We start from the raw sequence: 17,885 nt of genomic DNA, 5'->3' as shown, positions 1-17,885 counted from the left end.
CTCAAAATTTCTTCAATACCATAGGTAGTAACCAGGTGAAAGTTATTTAATCTTGGCTTTTTTATGGTGAAAACATGTTTTAAAACTTAATTCCTAAAGTAACTAGATATAATCATTTTTATACTGTATATAAAACAATTTTAATCTAATATAATCAGATTAAAATGTAGTAGCAGAGATGATTCCTAATCCTTAATTTCATGATAGTGAGCAGACAGACACAGAGACTCGTGGGACACCCCCAGCCCCTCATTAGCATGGTGTGCACTGAGCTTTCCATCCTGTGTAGCTATGCCCAAGCTCCTGCTGCTTCAGATAAAAGAATAATGGCTGAGATTTTTCTGGCCCATTTGCCCTTTCCTGACCTCTGTGGTAACAAGTGCAAGACTAAAACAAATAATATCTGACATCACAAACTGTACCAAGATTTTAGTCTGACTGAGCCCCAGGAATATCAGGCTGGATCATCAGCCCACTGAACTGACTTCAGGGAGGCCAGGCGTTAGGCTCTGAGTCCCAGCGTGGGGGTGGGTATGTGATTCTCCTGTGCATGGTAGAAAACACCAGCATTGCAAGCAGAGCTGTTACTGCTCATCCTCCAGCAAGCCACCAAATCAAACTTTTCATTAGTTGCTGAAATGGTCATCTGATTTTAAGGTGAAAGCAAAGATTGCTCAGACTTCCATAGCTAGCTTTTTCAAATCTAGGCAACTAGCAATGAGTAATAGCTGTCAAAGGGAAGAGTACATTCAGAGTATTCAAAGCGTACATATAAGAGGTGAGTAATGCCAGTAACACACCTACGTATAATCCCTTAATCTGATTTCATAAACAAGCAATTTGATTACATCAGAAGTGCCTGGAAAGATTTTTGTGCAACTAACTTTGAAAATCTGAATCTTTGTGTTTGGTAAAAACAAAAAAATTTACATAATTTAAGAGACAGCTGTAATATATTACCATTCCAGGTTTTTATCCAAACTTGCTTCAGATTTGCTGTAGGCCGTTAAGTGATTTCTACTGATGAAGTGATTTCCATTGAGCTTTAGTGACAGTGTCATCCATATTTTTAATCACTCCGATTGAATTCCTGGCCAAATGTGGGCAACACAAATTTTGCTGGCAATTTCAGCTGGGCAGTGATTGCCTTGTGCAGAGGCAGTAGAATGAGCAGTTCTGGTAACATGCTTGAGCACTTTAAATCCAGGACGTTTATCCTATCCACCACCACAGGTGCTCTCTGCATCCCAATATTAAAATGTTCTCATTAACCTGTACCCAACAAGAGCTGACTACTTCAGGAGTTGGATTAATCCCTTACAACAAGTTATGAAACTGACCTTTAAGTTTAAGGCGTCTTTGGTGTCTGAATTGTATCTTACACTCCCAAAATTGTCATCCCTAGTTACAAACTGTTAACATCTTCACCAGTTAAAAGATGTGAATAGAGCATTCCTTTTCTGAAGGGATATCTTTTTATTTCAGCTTTGATGTTTCTGTACTATGCAATCTTTGGGGAATTGTCTGTCCTTTTAAAAATGGTGTATAAAAGAGTCTCCAAAAAAAGTTAGAATAGGGGAAAGATGTTCTGAAGAACTGAACAATTTCTACAGTTTCTATCTTTGTAGCTGGCATTTGCTAATTCTTGCATATCTGTGGTGTGCTTTATTCTGTACAGATAAAGCAAATGAAACTGCATCAGTATTTATGACCTGTGACACCAGTCTTTCTGGTCTCTGTCAGTGTGAAATGATTTTGATCTTGTTTCGTCAAACAGATGTAAAAAACAGATCATCTCCTTCTTAAAAGAAAAAAACCACTTGAAATAAAAGCATTGTTTCAGGGCAAGGAAAATTGGTGATGTTTTCCAGGCATACTCAGATGGTTATTCTTTAAAAATGCGGGTGTGTTCCCAAATTGGCCCAGAGTAACAGAGGAATCACCAGGAACAGAGGCAATGCCAGGGAAGGCCCACTAGGTTTCTTTGATGATGCCATTATTCCTGTCTTGAATAAAAACATCTTGGAACTGAGGTATTATTCAAAATAAGAAACGGGAGGGGAAAGCATGGAGTGTCTGTGAATCACTTCAGAGAAGTGCCAAAGCCTGTGGCAATACATGGACACGAAGGTCTAAGACAGGCCTGAGGGTATCTGAAGAACGTCATCTACACTTTCCTACGCTACATGCTGGATTTCAGATATTGCTTAGTTGGTTTTAAAATGGTCCTCATGGACTCCAGCTATTCCCTTTAATCTTTTTGTAAGTGAGGGATCTGCGATGTTTGGCTGTGCTTCTGTGGGTCCTGTTCTGGCTTTCTAGATGAGTAATTTTTAACTTGGATGGCCAGTTGAAATGTTCCAAATGGCTTTACTGTCTAAGTATATCTTTGTGTGTGTACATACATACACATAAGTTTATATAAAATTGTTTGTCAGAAGATATCTTTCTTATTCCTCCCATCCTAAGTAACTATTTAAGTGCCACGAGATAAACTGCCTTCACTGTCCTCTAGTCTTCAGATAGTAGCTGTATACAGTTGAAAATGAAAATGTTTGTATAAAAAGAGATGAGATTAAGAAAAAATGATTGATTAGATATAAGAGTATAAAATGACTAAACTGACATGGCACAGAAGTATCGGGATAAAGTAACAACTTTTTTTAGTTTCAACTACATCAAACATACTGTGGTTTTGCTGAATATTTTACCAAGATGTTTTAGTTGTGCAAATGGGAAAAGCGTAATGTATTAATGAGATGGATTTGCTTGTTATGTGCAATTATGGAAAAGTGAAGCAAAAGTGTAAGAAGTAACCTTATATTTGAACTGTCATGTTTTCAGTTTGAACATCTACAAAAGCTTGCTTAAAGATGTGTGTACTAGTATTTGCTGCTAAAAATGTCAAGATTGTATGTTTGTGTGAGTCATAAGTTTTGAGGGAGCCTGTAAATGACTCTGTGTGTGTTTGTGATGCCATTAGTATTGTTTAGTATAGGGAAAAATCGACGGTCATACAAGGAAAGTGCCACAGTAGCATTGCTTTTGCTTGGGGAAGCAGAGGAACTAATCCTTTCCTATCACCTTCATGCACAGAAGTGTCCTGATACAGGATTAAGGCAGAACAGAATTAACTAAAGCTCCACGCTTTCATTTGCGCTCTGGCTCACAGACCTGGGCAGTGCAACAGAGGGATGGATAGGTGGATGAATGAAAAAAACTATGACTGACCTCTCTTCCAGAGGTGATGATCCTTCCCTTTCCCCTGCAGACAGCTCAGAGTGGGAGAAGTCAGAAGATGCCACTTGATCAAAGAGGACCTTGTTACTCAGACTCTCAAATTTAGGGACACCTTGCTTAGGCAGTTAACTAGGAGCTAAGGCCAGGTAGTGAGGTTTAAACTCTCTGCCCTGTGTTTCTGTGACCTTAACGGTTGAAGAAGCTCAAAGCAGGTGACATAAAACATGAAATGAACAGTTTTGAGGCTGTGGCACTGAGGTATTTTGTCTGGTTAGCTGGAGAGAAATCAGCATGAGTGAGTAGAAATACATGGGTGTAACTTTGGGAAGATACAAAATCTTTTTTGCAGATCACTAAAGGAAAAGATTTTTTGAAGACTCTATCAAGTATTTAATGGTCCTTTCTTTTGTCAAGAAAAAGGGCTTGGTTAAAATCCTGTTTATAGTGAGGTAAACTAGTGAAAACTCAGCATTTACTTCGCAAGCAGTATAAGGCCCATCATAATGCTAAACATATGTGCAAATAAAAGGCCTTTGAAGAATGCATAACAGAGATTTCTGTTCCTTACTTTTTTAATTTTATCCTCCTCGTTTATTCGCTTGTACTAACGGTTTTTCCTTTCTGTGCAGAGAATGGTTCCAAGTCTTTCTTCTACTGTAAATTATACTGATCCTACAGTAGAGCCTGTAGTAACTGAAAATTCAGTCATACGGCAGAAGATAATAGATTCACAGTTCAAATGCTATGAAAGGATGAACAGAGCTCCTCCATATAAGAAAAAAGGTAAAAAAGATTTTAAAAAATCTGTTTGTATATTGCCATGCTTGCTTATATAGCTATAAAGAAACATTTACTTCTGTATACTAATGTGTAGTCTTCCTTGGGGTGCAGTTTCCTTCCTGTTAGCAGTCATCAAATTCACACTTAGCATCCTCTTAAGTGTAAAGAAATAAAAAAGGCTGGAACAAGCCTAGGGAATTAACAGCTTTTCTTTCCTCCCCGTGCAGACGGTACCTCCATAATCTACATTTATGGCTCAGTGCTTCGCTGCTTGAGTTTCTCCTGTTCTTGCTTAGGGAATGGCATTCTCCAGAAACTTTCAGCAAGCTTACACAAAGACCTGATTGTGAACATTGCTCTCTTCAACATAAATGTTGCTCTGTTTGTTCTGCTTACTGTTTTGTTCTTCTGTCATTTGTGTATTGGATGATAGCTGTCATGCTCTGTACCAACGCAGGTGTTCCAGGAATTCTATATTCAGCAGTAACAATAGCAAAAAGAGGTTTAGAAAGCACTAAGCATGCATCTTTACTGAATACGAGGCATATATTAACATTAATAGAAAGGAAAATGTCAAATAATAGCGGTGCTACAGTAGCACAGTATAAATGAAGCAGCTTTTCTGGCTGGGACTGAGCATTCTGGTCACTTTTCTCACAGAAAATATGGAGGAAGTTATGAGGAGGCTAGAGAAAAAATATTTGAGACAATCTGGGGATGCAAGTAAAGAGCAGAGAAATGAAGGCACAGTTTAAAGAGAAACTATGTTAAAAAATCATTATTAAAAAAATCCAACCTAGTAGATGGGGTGAAGATAGTCTGGGATTTTTTTGTAATATAAGAACAAAGACATTTCCACAGCCCTTTAACACAAAGATTTTACTGGGCTCTGTAAGACTCAAAGAATAATTAGATGTTAAGATACTCAGGACTTGATGCAGACATGTTTTGGAATGAATGTAGAGATTCCCATTCCTTCAAATAGTTTTTCATTCAGACCAATAATGGGGAAACCCCACAAATATTTAAACAGGGTTATGGAATAGACAGCATCATGTTTCAGACATAAAAAAGCCTTTAATTGCTGAGCTTGAGGGGGAAATAACTTACTGTCTGCTCAGATTACTCTTTGTCTCCAGCTCTATAAATACGTGATTTTTGCATCCCTTGATAGTTCCACTGGATTCACTTTTCTTTTTCACCTTGCAGGTGTGGTTAGTTGCAAAGGGCTGAAGTGTTTTGCCAGAATGAGCTGGAAATTCATAGGTCTCATGACATAAATTCCCAGTAGTGTTCTCAAGGGCAGTGTTGTCGCAGGAGGACAGCAGTGGCAGACCTGCAGCCATCAGACAGAGCACAGCAGTTCTTGCATTCCTTCGACTGGCAGCTGGATTTAAGTGATGCCATTGGGGACTGTTATGTTCATAGCAACATGCACCTAATTAATTTATAGCCCAGAGTGAAGATAATGGGTGTCTAAGGAATGACGCCAACACTACTGAAGTTGCATTTTCAACTGAATTATGGGATCTTCACCAGCCCTTCAACATTTACACTTCTTAAATGGTTGGAAGGGGACAAGTTCTAAGGCTCTTGACTGCAAATTTGAAAGGGAGGATGGGGTGATATGGGAAATACCCTTAAATTCCCTTAATGCAAAGGACAGCTGTAGTGGTGTCTCCTGGGAAAGCCCAACACATGAGCTCAAGGAGTATGCTAGCTGTGCATTTTCAGCAGAAACAATAGTGAAGTGTAACACTGAACGTCCCAGGAAAGCCCAGTGCCTGGTACAACTTTACTGAGCCAGCCAAGATGTGTCTAATTTTTCCCTGGTATCTCTGCAGTCCCTAATGTAGCCTACTTGTAGACTGGTGCAGAGGTAGTTTAAGTCCTTCACAATCCTGGGGCGCAAAACTGATGGCAATGAACTGCAGGGAACTGCATAGTATCTCCTGCTCAGGAGCCAGAGCGATGGTATCATACAGGTGAGCTGTGGCGGCATGAACAGTGGGCGTGTGTCAGCAGAGACAAAGTAATGGACCGTGTACACACACTTATCTTGCCCATTTCAAGGTAGAATTGATTACCTTCAGTCATGAAGAAATAATGAAATGAGGAGCTCAGGCACATGGGAACACCTGACCATCCCTCCAGGACAGCACAGCACTCCCAGCCGCCCTGTCCGTCCCAAAACGTGATATTTTTAGCCAGTGATACAATTCAACAAATACAAAATAATACAACAAAGAGTTCAACTCTTCCTTCTCTGTTTTATTATTTATGCTGTTTTATTTCCTGCATCACTTAAAAAAAACATGTATGTGTGTATCTATATATGTGTGTGTATATAGTTATGGATGTATGTGTGCATATATATATCTCCTGTTACTTACCTTGAAAGACACATTCCACAGTGTATAGGTCAACATCGGTAACTTTTTTTCTTTATTATGCAAGACAAAGGATTTAAAGCTAAAAAGTCCTACCAACCCCATTCTGCGCTGTCTTTCAGATACAAGCTCAAGTTGCAAACATTTCTTACTCTTCTTTTTCTTTGATATTACAAAATGATTCCTAAAAGTCTTTGATGGTTAATTAAGTGAACAAGTTGCACATTTAAGTTGACAACAGAAGAATAGATGTGCATAACATCTTAGCTAATGAAGACGTGTTCATAAAAATATCTTTTTTGCTAGACATCTAATCTGGAAAAAAATAATTTGGAAATTTTTATGCTTTCAATTTTTAATCCACAACTGTTTTGACTTGAAAAACAGTTATTGGTGCAAATTTGAACAATTCAGGTGGCTTTTTACAGCTTTCTTGCTGAAGCAAGAAAGCTTAACTATGGATAATTTCAAAAGCACCAGAAGCAATTAGATGCCCATATTTTTTTAGCTTTCAGTGGTTGTTAGGTGCCTTCCATATGATTCAGGAACAGCCTACATGATCATAGCAACAATGCTGCAACTCCCCTGGGACTAGAGCAAAAAAGGCAAGATGTATCTTCTCGCTGTATTTCTTTTTAACGTGATGGTCATGATGATAAATACCTTTTCCCCAACACAAACTGATTTTAAATGGAAAATAAGAAGTAAAGGGTGGGGTTTTTTTAATGTGTTACTTGAATAAATCCACAGTGAGTCAGGGAATTGTTACAGCAAGCAGTCTTGTAGCACATTTTCTGTGGACCACAGTATGTAACACTTCTGTAACAGGAATTGAGAATAAGCTGTGTTCTGCCTCCCTAGTATGGCTGTTTTTTCTAGGGCTGGGAACAGTCCTTGTACAGGACACAGCCTCGACAGTGCTACCTTCCCGGAAGGGGCATGATGAGGACAGGATCACAGCATGCCTACCCAGGCATCACCAGGCAGAGTTCACCTCTTACAGATCAGTCTTGCACCTGCCTCACTGGATCTCTAGTTACGTCACCGACCTGTAGTCTTGAACAAGGCAACAACTTTACAGGGACCTGTCTCTGCAAATGTTGCTTTTAGCTGGGATATTCCTGCAAGCCCTTCCTACCTTTCTATTTCAAAGACTTGATTTTCAGAGCTGCTGAACAGCAGAAGGTGAAATGAAAAGTGGATGTCTATAAGGTCTTTGGGTACCACCAGTGTACGTGCTCTGTAGCTAAGGACAGAAGGGGATCACAAAGAGGAATTTGTAGAATCAGAATTCAAAATTCAGTTTGACAGGCTTTAAAGCATTACTTGCCAGTAAAATGAACACCACTAACATCAGGTCAGCAAAAAACAAGTACCTTGTAGCACCTGAATGCCACTCAAAGTGTAGCATTAACAGGGGGTTTTATTGCCAAAAGAAAACATGATTGTCTGCAGAAGGCAATATTGCTTGAGAGGCTGGAACAGAGCAGGATCAGAAGTGATTGCGTGTTGAATTAAGTACTGCTTTCCTCTTGAATATACAGGTCTGTTCTGCAACCGAACATGGGACGGCTGGTTGTGCTGGGACGACACACCTGCTGGAAGAATCACTGCTCAGAATTGTCCAGATTATTTTCCAGACTTTGATCCAACTGGTACAGTATTTCTTTTTATCATCTTATCTTTTGAAGGAGGTCTTCAGAACATTCATGCCATTGAGTGGAAGCATGTTTCCAGTGGCATTTTTGCAACGTTGTGAAATCTCAAGAGTCTGGCTGAAATTAAAATATATCAAGCTTTCAGGTATCCTAATTTATATATTTTAATTTGTAAAATATTTTTATGTCTTTATATTTATGTAAACATAACCCGTGGATTTATGGAACTTAGTTTATAAAAATATTAACTACTTAGTTATAATTTCAAAACATTTTTAGCACCTCATTCTAAGTTTTTATAATTAAGAGAAAATGCTTATGTGCATGAAATATGTATCAGCATGTTCTTTGTCTGGTTTTTATTGGAAAATACCATTTTATGGGAGAAGATGAGCAGACATAATGTTCTTTCAGTCTCCAAGTTTCAGTTGTTTGTTGAATTCTTCATACGAATACTAGCAACCATGCAGACCAAGAGAAGTAATTCAACAACATTTAAAAGGACAAATGAAAGGAAAAATCAAGGACAGAAGTATTGCTAAATGGGTACAAGGAAGTATTAGACACAACTGTAACTCCGCAAAAAGTATTGTTTGAAGAAAGATACAGTTGTGCGTTAGGTGCTCAGGACATGCTGCTTACAGGTGGTGCTTGATGCCACAGCGTGCTAAATACGACATAGACACAGTGTAGCAATTGCAGTTAAAAACTGTGAAACTAAGTATTTGTGGAGGAGGATATATAAACCCAAAAATTTACAACAAGGTTAAACCAAAATGTATGTGCCCAAATGGAAAGTAAGGAAACATGGCTATTGCATAGCTGTTAATTAATTACCCAGTACCATTAGCTAAAACTGTTGATTTTGTTCAGCTTGTTGCCTATTTAGAAACAGTTTCCGGGTTGGATCAGACCCAGTATGCATTTTGCTAAATTCCACTTGCAGTAGCAGCCTGATTGATCGATATTTCTCTTCTTTATAAATCAAGCTATCCACAATTAGAGATTTCACCCAGAAAGTGGGAAACTTTCAGTGTCAGCCCCAGTCTGAGAGGATTCAAACCCGCATCCCAGCTTCAGGGACCTCCCCCTTTCCAGTGGAAGTAGGTGTTGGACAGGTTGGATCAAAGGATTTGCATGCCTGGAAAGTGAGCTCCCTGGCAGTGTGAATATCCACCTCTTGTGGGAATGCCCTGAGGCTTACCCCACAAATCTTTACAGCAGTTTACATTTCTGAGACAGACAACAGGCACAGAATCACAAAGTCTTGTCTTTTGTGACCTTTTTTTGCATTCTGACACACTTAGTTTTGATCTCTTTTCTGTACAGTTTTCAAGGAGGAGTCTTGCAGCAGGGCTGCTCATGGCAAATCCTTGGAGCACCTAAGGGGAAACAGGCCGAGGAGCTGAGACCCTCAGCTGGAGGGGTGCCTTTGACTTAGATCTCCCTCTCTGTGGACAAGTACTTTGACCATTAGACTATCTGCAAAAAAGATGCCAGAAGAGCATTTTAAAAGAATTGGCCAAACTTGGTTCAGTTCCCAGACAAAAGTGCCCATGTTCAGGAGAGAGCTTGAGGCTCTGGATCCTAAGGTTGCACAAGCCTTTTCCTACATGCATGTTAGAGGTGCTTTTTGGATGGGGTCTGTACCTTCTGCTTTGGCCCCCATTGTGTTCAAGATATCCTCCCCATGTGGCAACAGCCCCACTGATGAATAAAAAAATTTACTACAAGGCTTCTGCTTTCACTGTGGCCCTAACAATCCTAGTTTATGTATACTCCATGCACAGTTCAGCTTTTACCTGCATAAGTGAGTGCCGGGCAGACCTGCAATCACAGAATTTTCCCCACCACTGGAGGTGCTCATCCCTCAGTGCATGGAGGTGATTACAGAGCCACTCTCCTGCTTGCTCCCAAGCCACTTATTTGCAGCTTTTCCACTTGCCCATTTGTCTCCAGCGGCTTGTTCTGAACAAATTGCTCAGCTACAAAAGCACTCTTCAATGTAACACTTGAAGCCATCCATGGAGAAACACCTCTAATCATTAATGCTTATTAACACCAAGATCGGTGGCTCATACGACTGATTGCAAATCACTTCTTAATGTACAGATGAGTGCTGCAGAGGCTGGCCCACACTGTGTGCATGCTGTGGGTACTCTTTCTGCCATGCTTTAAAACTTGCAGGTTTGAGAATTTTTTAGTATCTGTTCTCTGTAAAAGCCTCCTCCCGTAATTAATTTTCTACTATTCTCTCTGCTGTCCTGTTTAGGAATAATACCTGTGGTCTTCTGGACTCATTATTTTCACCTGGCACATCTCTTTTCTCCGTGTCAGCACCTCTGTAGCCTCTTTGCCTGGATCCTGGTCAGTCAGCACTGTATTTCCCTGGCTCCTCAGCAGCTCATGGTTGGGCCAGAGCCACTTTCCTAGAGTAGCTGTTGAGTAACCGAGCATGTATTAAAGCTACGGCATCAAACCAGTGGGTAGCCAGCCTTTGCTTTACAGGTGGCTGATTGTTACATGGGGACTTAATAAAGTAAGAGGGAGACAAGAAATAGTGGGGGTGACCAGTATATTCAACTGCTAATGGAAGTGGCTGCCACTTACAGGTGGCCAAAAGCACGGGTTCAGCTATCCTGGAGAAGTCTTGTCAGGTTTTGTGTCACAGGTTATTATTTCCTGTGGTAACTTATCCCTGTTAAGCAAAATACAGCTAGATTGTCTGCTGAGAAACAGAAAATTCATCCTAAAGAGCAATCATTTCACTTGATGAAAACTGAAGTGCCTGTCAGATTTCCTTCCCATCAAGTCGTCGTGATATCACACCACCTCAGCATATATTTTAGGCATGCAAGTAACCCCATGGAATTCTGAAACAAGTATTTCATGCTGTGCTGCTTTGGGCTGCACTGAGATCTGCAGAATCACTGTGTATAAGCCCACTGATGGCTTAAGTTACTTCTGTTTGAAGTGATGCATAGCTCTGAGTCTTGGAATAAAATGGTGGTGGTCAGCTTTCTTTTTGTGCTTTGATACTTAGGTCATTTGTAACTGGAAAAGTGAAACATCTGGCAGCATAGGATCTGATCCTCCTCCCATCTGCACCTGTGGGTGCTGTATACCAGCTGTCTATATCTGAACCCCCAACAACATTCAGCATTGCTAGCAGTTGCTAGAGTATTTTAGGAAGTAAACAAGGTGAGATAATGTTCTGGAGAAAAGGACCCAGAGATAAAATAATGAAGAACGTGTTTAGTGCTCCATTCATTTTGTTTCTGACAGCTTCACAACTACCTGCCAGATGTAGTCGCACTTATTTCGCTGAACTTAGATCAGTTCTTACTAGCTAGGAATCTGTGTTCTGAAAGGATAATCTAGTCTGTTTGGTGAGCTAGGGCTTCCCACACTTCTTTCTTCATGTGAGGAAGCCCTATCCTGTGAAAAGAAATTAGTATCTTAAAGCTAGCAGACAAACAGAACCCCCTCTCTGTAAGCTGTGGCAACTTTGTCCTTTTCAATAAACAACTGTTGCCTCTTGTAGCAATCTTCCTCATAATGACCATCACACGCAATGTGACAATGCGTAAAACCAAGTCAATTTGTCTGGAAAACATACCGAGACCTACTGCTTTAACACCAGTGACAGTGGGAAATTAATTCTGTCATCCACTCCTGGCTGTGAAGCTCCAAGCAGGATGGTTTTATACACCCCTATTCAGACAACACGCACAGTTTCTCTTTAATTGTATTTTATATTCATATTTTACCCAGGTTAATCTTTGGTGTAATCCCTTTGAAATGGTTCCAGGTCATGCTGAAATTGCTAGGAACTGAATCTGATAGGAATATAGTATGCAATTCATGCTGGTAATATCTTGCTAATGAAAAAAAGGAAAATGTAATGGCCTTCTAGCATGGCAGATTTACTGCGGGCAGCAGGAGCAGAGCATTGCCCTGTGCCATCCATAGGCTGTTGTGTTTGTGGCAGGGGAGTATTCTAGTACCCCACTCACTCTCCCTGCGTGGTGAATTTGGTCAGGATTAATTTGGAGCAGTCACATAGCAATGGAGCTGAATGTGCAAGCTGGGCTGTGACAGCCATACCTTTTCATTTAACTTCTGCTCCCTTTCCTCTTTGGCAAAGAGCAGTGGTTAAGAGCAGTAGCCACCCCAGCAGGGAGCAAACCCAGCCCAACTTTGTGATCCAAGGCTGCACTTAGCAAAGCTCCACTCAGTTTTCCACTTTGTTGGGTTTCTGTCTCTGGTTCTGTTTTGTAAACCGGTTACTCATAACTGTTCATGTGACTCCAAGAGCAAAGTTTCTAGAAGTGCAGTTTGGAGACAGACCCATATGTATCCATAAGCAGTCACCTCAGATGGTTGTTGGTGTGGTGTTACCTCTCACAGCTGAGGAACATGGACGTACGGCCTTGTCTTCCTGCTTGGACACGAGAGAGACTGAGGTCCCCTTGCTCTGGAGCGTGGATCGCAGCAGTGGAGGGGACAGGGGCACTGTGGTATTTGCGTTCTCTGCAGCTCTTCCTGTGTCGTACTGTGGGCTCTGAATTGCTTTGTCTTTCTTACAAAATACCTTTAGAGAAATAAGGATAAACGCGCCATGCAGGAGAAGGGAGAACAGAACAGGTTGAATAGCTCTTGCAGACCCTTTTGGATTTACCAGCTGTGATGCCTGTGACCACAAGGGACTGGATTTGAGGGAACAGAAACCCTTCTCACAGCTGGCAAAATACACAGTGTTCGGCCATGCAGGTTTCCAAGCTGATGAGCAGTCGTTGCAGATGAGAAATGGTCTTCCACAAACCAGAGAGAGAGAGAGAGACTCTCTGGGTCATAGCAGCAGCTGCAGATCCTTCCACTGCCCTGGCTCCTGGCAGGCAGAGAGGCCACTTCCTCAGGCATCCCCTAATTCAAGCACCTTCCCAACCATGGTCTCCCCTCCCGCGTACCCCATCCATCACATGCTGCTTCCCACCTGGCACTGTGCCTTGACCTGCCTGCACCCACAGTGGGCTGTGGGCACGAGCAGCATCCTCAGTGGGCAGGCGCCCCAGGGACCTGCTGAAGCACCCTGAGCTGTACGGGGGGGCTGGGCCTGGGAGAACCCTTCTTTTGCTGCCACAAAATAAAGATTTCCTGACTCTGGCTAAAAAAGCCAGCTCTGGATTTCTGCTGGTCCTGTTTTCCTGTCTTGAAGTGATGTTATTTAGACAGTGATAAATAAAACAAATCTGAATGCTTTGTTCAGCTACTTCTTTCCCCCCTACCCTTCTGTGCATTTATGTCATGCTTCTTAGCAAGCTTGACAGCTGTATTTTAAAAAATAGTTTTTATCCCCACAGTGCACAATATGACTCTATTATACACATTCCAGTTCTGCTGCCCAAGGTATTCTGACGATAGTGGTAATTCCTCACTTACTAGGACACTGGAACTGAAGTTTCTAGGGTCTCAATTGTATTATATCAGATGATTTTTCCATTTTGGAAAATCTTCTTCTAGATTATTTTAGTGAGGATGTAAGTGAATCAGATGTGTCAGCTATTCCCTCATCTGCAAAACTAAGCACTACACAGGTCTATCCAAACCATGGCAAAGAATCCTGTGAGCACACACTGCAACAGGGGAAAATTTCTTTCTACTTCCAGCTTATAACTCAACAATAAATAAAAAAAATGTTGTTGACTCTTTTAACACGTGCTAGCTATAGAGTTGGTCTAATTGTAAAAAACCTGACTGATAGAGCTGTCATGTTGTTCCAGAGTTATGGGGTTAAGATACTTGTTACATATATATATATGACTGAGTTGTCTTAATGAAAATATGATTCATAAAAGCACTATTGGTAGCACAAACAACACCACATGCAAAACTATTGCTACTGGTTAATCTTTTTAGACACTTCACTAGTCCCATGAAACTGCTGTTGTGGATGAGGTTTCTCTCGCCCATCTTTCCCAGACAACTCTTGAAGTGTCTGTCTTTCTCTAAGCTAACTACATTACTAAACTGCATTAGTTTAAGGTTGCTAAAGTCAGGTGAGATGGATCTTGCTCAGTGTCACTGTTCTCCACTTTGAATAATGCGATGCCCAAGTGGTGCCCTGTCCAAGCTGCTAAGGTGCAGACAGAGCCTAAAAGATCATGTTTACATAATATTTTAATAATCTTAAAGCCCACACTTCTATTTTGCCTTCCTAGTGTTGCCTTACCCATCCTTACACGTTGTGTATTTCTTCAAAGTTTACTGGATTCTTCTGGTTAGCCTAAAAACCAACACATGCCCACATGCACAATCCCACACCTGCTACTGGGCCACAGTACAACAGTGGTTGGGTTACAAACCGACAGCTTTATTTTTGTATAGATTCTTAGATTTACGAGAAATGTTTGACCTGTTTGAGTCACTGGGATGAACATTAGGGAGGCTTATCCCCCAGTCCCGTATTCTGACAATGCCACAGCAAGGAATCCATGGGCCATGGCTGCTTCCAAACTAGGATCAGTTGTGTGTGTCTGGCTTCAAGGAAAAGTATGAGGCAACAGCTTTGTCTCCAACTTACAGAGGCCGCGTTAAACTTCAGCAGAGTGCCTACCTAGGCACTGAAGTACTGAGATGATAGATGATACTACCATTATACTCTATAGCATATTAACAAAAGCTGTGTACTTTGCAGAGTGCATGGGATAGTAGGTATGATGTTTGTACACTGTGTTCCATGGTAGCGTAACCATCAATCTTTTATCTATGACTGAAAACTTTTCCAGCTTTAGATAATATCTGGCAATGAGTACAATGGGAACGTTGCTACACAGGCAGTCTGAGTTTATCTCCAAGCTGCAGTGATGAAAGGCTGAGATAACATGTACTGTTCCTCTTGGTGTTGATGCACATATTGGTTCTCAACAAGTCCCCTAAAACAATCATTTGAAACTTGCGGTAATTTCAAAAGTATGCTGTGTTCTGGAGCATTGTCTTTTTTTGTCTTTTTTTTTTTTTTTTTTTTGGCAATGACACTGCATAAAGTGTATTTCTGGTCAGAGGAAGATAGCTCAATCTATGCAATCCTTACCTGCCAATATGGTCAATTGCTTCCTTTAGGTGTATAGAGGGAATATGTATCTTCCAAATTAATAGAATTATTAATGATCAGAGCTGATTAAGAAAAATAAATGCAAATGTTGACCACAAAAAATGAAAATGTGTATGTTCAAATGGTAATTGACACTGCAGAAGTGTATGCTGCTAATGCCGATAACCTATGAGTAAAACCAGCAAAATTATAAAGCTAGAATAGGCAAAGGAAAGTCAGGGTAGAATTTTGAGACTACTTTAAAAGTCAGACTTGAAAAACTGTGGTTTTCATAAATAAACAGCTGTGTCACTAAGAAAATATCAGATAATTTAAGTTTATGATCTTACCCTGCTGCTGTTGCTCAGGCAGTATCAGTGACGCCCGCGTGGCTAACGCTGGAGGGAAGGCTGAAGGAACTAGTCCCAGACTTGACAGACGATGAGGAGTGACTGTCTGCGCCTCAGCCTCCAGGGTTTTCCAGGCAGAAATGTGTGGCTCCAGGCATCCCTCAGAGCCATGCGGTGCTGAAGCTGCAACCATCCCCTGCCACAGGGAAAGGGCACATGGGAAAGAGCACAAGCCAGAAGGGTTATCCATACGGCAGGGCTTTTGGGAAGGATGCCAGAGCCACCTGTGGCGCAGGAGCAGGCACTGGAGACACAGGGAGAAGCCAAACACACATCAAATTATTTAGAGAACTCGGCAGCCATTTCAATTAAACTGGACACTTGGCACCTGTGCCAAAATGTTTGCGAGGCTGCTTCTTCCTATGCCTGCACGCTTTGTAACCTTGGAGGAAATTGAGCAGTGCTGCTGCTCGCTCCTGGTGGGATTTAGCTGGCACGGAGGCTGGGCAGGACTCTTCCATCCCTCTGCATATACGCAGCATGGGTGGCAGGGCTGTCAGCATCTCCAGTACACAGGCTCTGTATTAAATAGTATTTTTAATTAATTATTTCCCTTGATACCTGAAACCCTGCACACTTCTTTCAAGTTCAGCATCAGGGCCTGAATTTACTTTCTCTCCTGTAAACAGCTTTCAACAGCCTCTTTAATGGGATTATTATCATATAAATAATTGCATCTGAATGAAGGCTGGGTATATATACTCTACTGCATTCATTCAAGGCAAAAGGAGGCAAATGAACAACAAGTATACCACCAGATAAATCTCTGAGGAAAAAAGACAACAAAACAAAACTCAGCAAAATATATATTATTTGCCCAAGTTGAAAATCCTTTGGGTTTTGTTACGCAGATTTTATTTCCAAACACATAAATTCTTTCAAATGGATTTTTCAATGTGTAACATGCACATGGTAAAATAACTATTATTGCAATTTATCATCAGAGAGGGCTTCAAAATACTGTGATGAAACTGGAAACTGGTTCCGCCATCCTGAGAGCAACCGAACGTGGTCCAACTATACCCTGTGCAACTCTTTCACCTCTGAAAAACTGAAGGTATGCTACAGTTACAAAGGCAGTGGTTGGCTGGGAATGCGTTTGGGCTGGGCTAGTAGTAAGGCACCTATGAAAGAGATCAGAATAGTCCTCATCTTTCAGTTTTATTTGTTGCACAATAATTTAATAGCATTGTCCTCATGATTTTAGCTTATTAAAAGTATTTGATGAGTGTTCAAACCTAAGTGTATGTTTGCTGCGGGGTGGATAATTTAGTAGCAATTCATATGACAAGTTTTGCAGTATTTTTCAAATGCATTTTAAAATTCCTATTATTTTCCCTGATTATCCAATAGTTATAAAATGATCCTTTAGAATATCAATTTTTCTTTCTGTAACAAGGATCTTCCAAGGTGTTGATGTCTTATCTGCAGGGCTAGAAATATTAAAATAAGTTTAAATCATTTTTCTTAAGCAAAGAATATCACTCTGTACTCACTCCCTTTAAGAAGTAATATTTATGAAGGTGCTATTAATCCAGAAAATCCAACAAGCCTGAACGCATTTAACAGTTTGACTGAAGTCATTGAGACTATTTACGGTAACAAATTAAGTATTTGTCTCAGTATTTCCAAAATCAAATTGCTAAGCTGGAAGAGGAGATCTAAATATAAGAGCACCAAAAGAAACAAGGAGAGAGAAATCTGAGAAAAGCTTAAAAAAATTGTTAGGGAAGCTCATGAAAATAAATATATTTCTCAAATGTGAGTGGAGCTCCAGGAAAATCTGAGTACAGATTTGTGACAGAATAATTTGTGGCTATTCAGAATTGTGGAAGGAAAAGAGTCAAAAAGTGATTTGATTTTACGTTTGTGTTGGAGGATCATTTTTAATGCAGCCAAAAAGCAGTATATGATTATATTTAGTAATGATCCAGCCCAAAGGGCCTTGGAAAAGTCTGCTGCACTGGCAGGAGGTAAATTCTAAAAGTTTTTGCAGCATGAGGAGCCATCATGGTAAAACGAGACTCACCTATGTGACAAAGAGAGAATAATAGTAACAATCTGAGCTCACAGAGGCATTAAATAGAAGCACCATAAAAATACAATTTTCCAGATGTTGGCGCATGTAGGGAGGCAAAAAATATAGTTCTATTACCTATTATCTGTGCCTTCCAGAATAATGATTTTGAACATAATTCAAGCAAAGTGTAGATAGAACACAAAGGAAAAGTATGCGTACATTGAGATTCTTCGGGGGGGGGGGGAAGAAAGATGGGAAACGCAGAAAGAATCTGCCTTTACAGAAATGCCAAGT

The 17,885-nt window shown here is 40.6% G+C and overlaps 1 protein-coding gene across 1 annotated transcript in view; it reads left to right on the top strand.

Annotated features, from left to right (window-relative positions):
- CALCR (calcitonin receptor) overlaps positions 1-17,885 on the top strand; it is a 77,912-nt gene that overhangs the window by 4,685 nt on the left and 55,342 nt on the right. The window contains exons 2-4 of the mRNA XM_005432175.3: positions 3,870-4,023; positions 7,955-8,065; positions 16,516-16,628. Coding sequence (XP_005432232.1) covers positions 3,870-4,023; positions 7,955-8,065; positions 16,516-16,628 — 378 coding nt within the window. The remainder of the gene's footprint in view (positions 1-3,869; positions 4,024-7,954; positions 8,066-16,515; positions 16,629-17,885) is intronic.

Source organism: Falco cherrug, chromosome 4, assembly GCF_023634085.1.
Source record: "Falco cherrug isolate bFalChe1 chromosome 4, bFalChe1.pri, whole genome shotgun sequence".
Lineage (NCBI taxonomy): Eukaryota > Metazoa > Chordata > Aves > Falconiformes > Falconidae > Falco > Falco cherrug.
The sequence above is the reverse complement of the archived record's forward strand: the minus strand, read 5'-3'. Positions and strand labels throughout refer to the sequence as shown.